The sequence below is a fragment of the Capricornis sumatraensis genome, chromosome 8, assembly GCF_032405125.1.
Source record: "Capricornis sumatraensis isolate serow.1 chromosome 8, serow.2, whole genome shotgun sequence".
Classification (NCBI taxonomy): Eukaryota; Metazoa; Chordata; class Mammalia; order Artiodactyla; family Bovidae; genus Capricornis; species Capricornis sumatraensis.
This window is the reverse complement of record NC_091076.1, coordinates 4,977,821-4,983,923: the sequence shown is the minus strand read 5'-3', so window position 1 is coordinate 4,983,923 and position 6,103 is coordinate 4,977,821. Positions and strand designations below refer to the sequence as shown.

Sequence of the window (6,103 nt, the reverse complement as noted above, 5' to 3'; positions counted from 1 at the left end):
CTACAACCATGAAATTATAAGACACTTGCTCCTTGGAAGAAAAGCTATGACAAACCTAGGCAGTGTATTAAAAAAAGAGAGACATCACTTTGTCGACAAAGGTTCGTATTAGTCAAAGCTTTGGTTTTCCAGTAGTCATGTACGGATGTGAGAGTTGAACCATAAAGAAGGCTGAGCACCAAAGAACTGATGCTTTTGAATAGTGGTGCTGAAGAAGACTCTTGAGAGTCCCTTGGACTGCAAGGAGATCAAACCAGTCAGTTGTAAAGGAAATTAATCCTGAATATTCATTGGAAGTACTGATGTTGAAGCTGAAGCTCCAATACTTTGGCCACCTGATGCGAAGAGCTGACTCATTAGAAAAGACCCTGATGCTGGAAAGATTGAGGGCGCCAGGAGAAGGAGTAACAAAGGATGAGATGGTTGGATGCATCATCAACTCAGCGGACATGAGTTTGACCAAACTCAGGGAGACAGTGAAGGACAGGGAAGCCTGGCTTGCTGCAGTCCACAGGGTCGCAAACTAGTCAGACACAACTAAGTGACTGAATGACAGCAGATCCCCCCTCTGGTTCCCCGTCAGAGCTAGGCTGCTCCAAACGCAGCTCCACAAATCTCAACCTGCTCCTCGGCTTCTTCTCACTGACGTGCCCGGTGACCAGATCTTAGGACCCCACTTCTTTAAGTGGCGTGTGCGAGCTTTTTAAACATTCTCCAAGGGGCCAACACTCTTAATGAACACAGAACATAACAAATACATGTTCAGTTATTAAGTTAATTGCAATAATGGAAGACATTTGAAATTTTTATTCCTCTTTGCTTTTACAATAGAACCAATAGTCAACTTAATAACTTAACTTTCCTGCTGACTTCTGCAAATTAGTTTTTTTAACCATATTTTACAAACAATAGTAATATTATAACAGTAATTATGGAGAAGTTAATTGGATAATAGAGCTTTTCCACAATTTAAATGGAAACATATAAGAAACTAGATAATTTCAGCCCCACAACTCAAAATGCTACTGATCAAACCAACCCCACTGTCTGCATTTCATGGTGACCCTAGAGAAGACTAGTAATTTTTGAGACTCCAGGGAAATACTTACACTCAGAAATTCTCCAAGGTATTTAGTAGTTCTCTACAGATTTTACATTGTATCTTAGCAGCCTATCTGGGGAATTTATTTCTAAACAATTTAGGGGAAAAATCATTATGGCTTTTCATAATGAGGAGGAAAATTCCCTGGAGAGGGTAAAGTCAATAGGAAAGGACTTGTATTTCTCTCCAGGGCCTGCTTCCACCCTCCATTACTCAATGTTAGTGCAGACCATTCTCCCAGGATTACAGGAACCCATGCTGTCTCCTTGGGTCCAGACAACAGTAGGGTCATGCACTTTCTCAAAATTGGGGGAGGCTTTTAGTCGCCAAATCCCTTAGAGACTCTGAGTAGCCCCTCAGTGTCCTGATGCAGAGAGAAACTTTGTTCTTAGTGATGAAGCTATTGGTACAGACCCAGCCTCATGCTCCTTAAAACAGTCTTTCTAAACTAGAGATTTCCTTCAGAATACAAAACCTACATGTGTGTGTGTTTCACCATGCTGTACTCTACTCAATTTTCAGCCCTTTGGATTTAAACTCAATATGGAGAATCTGCGACAAGCATCTCCCGAACTCCTCTAGGACCATTTGCTCCGCCAGGCACTCGGAGCGGAGCTCCTTCTCTGCCTCTTCGCCCTGGGCCAGCAGGCAGGCGCACGTGGCTTCCACCACCTCCCAGGAGATGCACGAGGCCGACCGCCTGTCAGAGTAAACCAGTTGAAGGCCAAGTTCAGTCACTCCACTGTTTTAAATACCTTTCACAGTCCGGGGGACATGCTTGTTATACCACTTTAAAGAATGCCACTGGTAAAATCTAATGTTGTTTTCTTAATACTGGAAATTATATGCCCTGTGACCATATATAGGACTGCTTTTAGAAGAAGAATGCAGAGGCCAGATGAGTCTATCAGCTCCTAGACATCCTTTTCCCTGAAGATTCTACATCTTCTCAAACTTAGATCCACAGAGGAGCCCAGAGACCTGGGCTGCAGCATCAAGCCTGCCGGCTGGGCAGGGGTTGCAGCAGCAGGAGTATTAGCTCCGACAGGCTGTGGTCTGGGCTCCATGCACAGGTCTGTCTGCCTGAGGAAAGCGGCCACAGCACAGCGGGCTCTGAGGAGTCGCCTCCTGGGGGGCACACTGTCAGCTTGCCTCCCAACACCCCCTGGATCCCTGAAGTGGTTCTGAAAGTCAGCTGAACCACGTCATACAGGACCAGTCACCTCCTCACTGGGCTCCAGGGGCAACTGTGACTTAGCTAGCTAGTTGCCCAAGTCATGCTCAAAATGAGAAAATTTAGCAAAACTATAGATTATGAAAATATAAACATTGGGATTGGTTTAAATCTGTCAAGGCAATACACGATGACTTTTGTTGCAGATGAATGAACAGGGCTGGCCTCAGGTTGAGAGTCTTAACATTTTGAGACTGGACTCCCGAGTATGGAGTCCCTGTCACATTCCATCAGACACTCAGCATCACCATGTCAGGCAATAATGTTTCCACATGTAATTTCACAGAAGATGCAGCCATGTTTCAGTAAATTTTTACCAGTAAAGGCCTCTGCAGGTCACAGTGATGAGCATTTCTGATATCTCTAACCAACAAAGCATGAATTTGTCTTTTCTACATGCTATCAATTAATTAATGACATCTGGTAGTTTATCAGGACATGACCCATCCCATCAAACTCAAGGAAATTTTTTTAAACAGGTGAATCTAGTCCGATATCTGATAAAATTATTACTCAACCTTTGAGACTTCCTAGGAGTATAATAATTACAAATATTTTTGTAATTATTACAAAATATTTAAAAAATGGCCTCAAAATAATTACATGGGACGACATCCCACGAAAGTGGACGCCATAAGCCCTTTAGTGAGGCGCGCAACACACACTGAGAGCGCTTCTCCGCAGCCACTTCCTGTGGTGAAGAGCGGTTCAGGCATGTGCTGTCTAGAGACCAGGCCTTTGCCGCCTGAGTCCCTGGAGGCCCTCTGCTCTTGTACAAAACAGGGGTAACTCAGACAGCGAGGACCGAAAGGTTGAGCTAGGAGGACAAAGAGAACTGAGGGGTTTGGGCAGCGGGGGCGCCTCTGGGGTGACACAGTGCAGGATTGAGGGCTGGTCGAGACAGAGGAGCTGGAGGCTCCCTTCCCCATCCCTCATCTCCTGCCCTCCCGCACACCAAAATGCTTTCTTTCCAGCATGGAAACTATTTTAACTCTCCTCTGACATTTTTTCTTGGCCGTGAGGTGAGGCTTACAGGATCTTAGTTTCCCCGACCAGGGACTGAACCCACGCCTCCTGCAGTGGAAGCGCTTAATCCTAAGCCTTGTTTCACCAGGAAGTTACAACGCCTCTCTCAAGTTAACCTTGAATTCCCTTATTAGGAGGCTGAGTTCAGAGTACCTACCTATCTTTTCTGAATTTTGGCAGTCCTGAAAATTTCGTTGGTGACAAATGATGGCTGCCTTCAAAACCCCCAGTTTCCATGTAGTTTGGCATGTTCATTAGTGTTTTCCGTTCTGGGCTTTCTTCATAATTTTTGCAACCAATGCATTTGCAAATAGAAGAACACATAATTTTGGCCTGGTAACATAAAATGCTTTAATAAAATTAGGTTGCCCTACAATTCATCAAAAACTGACAAAAACTATTTGGACCTTAAATAATGTTTTATATTTGTGTGTGCACACATGTAGTAATCACAATATTCATACCATACCAGAAAAAAAGGGGGAGGGGAGAAGTGAAGATGGATGAGTGACGTGATATAAAGAGAAAGGCACATTTCCATCCACATTGCTGCCACCAGGGGTGGGGTGGGGGCTCCTGAAGGCAGGTGGGTGGGTGTGGGCATGAGCCCTGAGCAGAGCTGGGTCTCTCCCTCGCCCAGGGGGCACACAGTGAAGACTCCACCTGATCCTTGTTCTAAAGGAAGCCTGCTCTGGCCGATTCTAGAACTCCAGCTGCCCAGCCACCCTTCTTCAGCACTGAGAGTATGGGTAAAACACGAAACCTACCCAAGGCCAGGCCTGTGGTGGGCGTTCTAGGGGAGGGCCTTCTTTCTTCCTTGTGGGGGGGACATTGTTTCTTGTCACATGGTCGTGTGACACTCAGGGCCGGGGGCCAACCCCTTGTGCCAGCTGGACCTGGGGGCAGTGGGAAGACTAGCTCGTTTCTGGCCTCCTCATGGTATCAGCCCCTGGGGGTTCCCCTCAGGGAAACTCAGACCTGCGTCTAAAGGGGTGTGCTTTCGTTTGCACCTCTGGGAGTTTCTAGTCTGCTGCAATACCAGGCGCTGCAGGCCCTCTGCCCAGCTGGGGGAAGCGGCTGGCACACTGCCCTGGGGCAGCAGTGGGGGCGCAGAGAAGAGCAGAGGCACTGAGAGGAGGTTTGAGAGCAGCCCCACCGGGTGAGGCCACTGCCTTCCTGTGCCTCCAGCTCTGCGGTGGTTCCGACTCTACTTTCAGAATGTGAGCTAGGGGATTGCTAGGTCTGCTGGATCTCCAGAATCAGGAAGACTTTACTGAAGCCTGACCTTCTATGACAACCTTCTAAAAATAAAGTTCACAGGAACATCCCTGAGAGACCTCAAGCAAATCAGAGTCTTTGCAGGAGGGGCTTCTCGGCTGCTTCACTGACAGGGCCTGAGGGTTCCCTTCCTCCCTCTTTCTTCCTTTCCCTTCACCACAAAGAAAGACAGAGAGAGACAGAAAAGGGAGGTGAGTGAGGGATGAACCTAAAGGAGAAAAGCAATCCCTCTACTGCCTCTAAATCTCTTGAGGAAGAAAGCAAAGCTCTGTCTGAGAACTGGTCAGCATCTCCCCAGCAGCAAAGGCAACTGTGCATTCTGGTCCCTGTCCACTCGGAAGTTGCCCCCTCAAAGCACCCAGGGGAAGGCTCATCTGGGGACAAGGCTGTCCTCGCTGCCCCTCCCAGAGCCTCTCTGCTCTGCTCAGCCGGGCAGAAGCCCACCTCAGGGAGCCAACAGATTGCTGGCCCCCGAGGGTGGCTCCAGCATCAGATCAGCAGCCATAGAGCGGGCAAGGCTGTGGCACTGGGCACCCTCCCGGGACACTCAGAGCGAGCTCAGCGGGGATGACATGCTCCCAAAGGAGCCCTTGCTTCATGAAGTGAAATCTACATTTGAGACCTTAAGGTAGATTGATGAGTGCTCTAGAAGCCCTGGAAGGAAGAAAATTAAATTCTTAATTAAATTTTTAACCACAGAGTTACTTAGGCCATTTACCTGGCTTTAAAAATAACGCTTGGCAATTGTTGACTGACCTCATAGCACTCACAGTAGTTCTTAAGGCAGCCCGACCTCTTGCAATTACACCCTTTGTTATGGCGAGGCTTCACATCACCCAGTTTTCCTTTCCCAATTTTTGGTTGGAAAGCTTCTGGATTTCTATCAAGACATGCCTAAGACAGAAAATGCAAAACTCCATCAAGATATATTTTATTACTTAAAACAATGCTTAGTGCCAGGTATCTGGCTTGCCATAACTGGGTCTAGCTGTAACTTCAGAAGCGGCCACAATGAGCAGCAGGCCTCTACCCATGTCCTGTTCCATTCACTCAAATACCTAAAGGTGGAATAGTGGACGGTAAAGATGCACAGGAAATCACTGTGTCCATGTGAACACAGCTCATTCCCGGCGCCTGTGTGCACCGTTTCCTGAGATGTTAATAGTTGGGATCACGGCATTCTGCTACCCCACATTTATTAAACGTGCACCGTGTTCCAGGCGTCTTTCTGTGCGACGTATGCATTCTCTCACTGAAGCCTCACACAACCCTGTGGAGCAAACACCACCCCTCCTCTTGGTGTCTGATGGGTGAAGAAACTGAGGCGCCGAGGGGTCAGAAGATTGTGGCCCAAGGATGGCATCCGGTCTCTGAGTTCACGGCCAGCCCCAGGTCTCAATCACCTCTCTAACAAGACGGCACTGTGCTCTCTATTAAGCTGGGTTGGGGCAATATGGACATCA

At 47.5% G+C, this 6,103-nt stretch overlaps 1 protein-coding gene across 1 annotated transcript in view; it reads right to left on the bottom strand.

Annotated features, from left to right (window-relative positions):
• Window positions 1-1,609: 1,609 nt before the first annotated feature.
• Window positions 1,610-6,103, bottom strand: part of TESMIN (testis expressed metallothionein like protein) — a 39,438-nt gene continuing 34,944 nt past the window's right edge. Inside the window, exons 7-9 of the mRNA XM_068979098.1 lie at window positions 5,397-5,534; window positions 3,520-3,695; window positions 1,610-1,802 (exon numbers count right to left, since the gene is read on the bottom strand). Of these exons, the coding sequence (XP_068835199.1) occupies window positions 1,610-1,802; window positions 3,520-3,695; window positions 5,397-5,534 (507 nt within the window). The remainder of the gene's footprint in view (window positions 1,803-3,519; window positions 3,696-5,396; window positions 5,535-6,103) is intronic.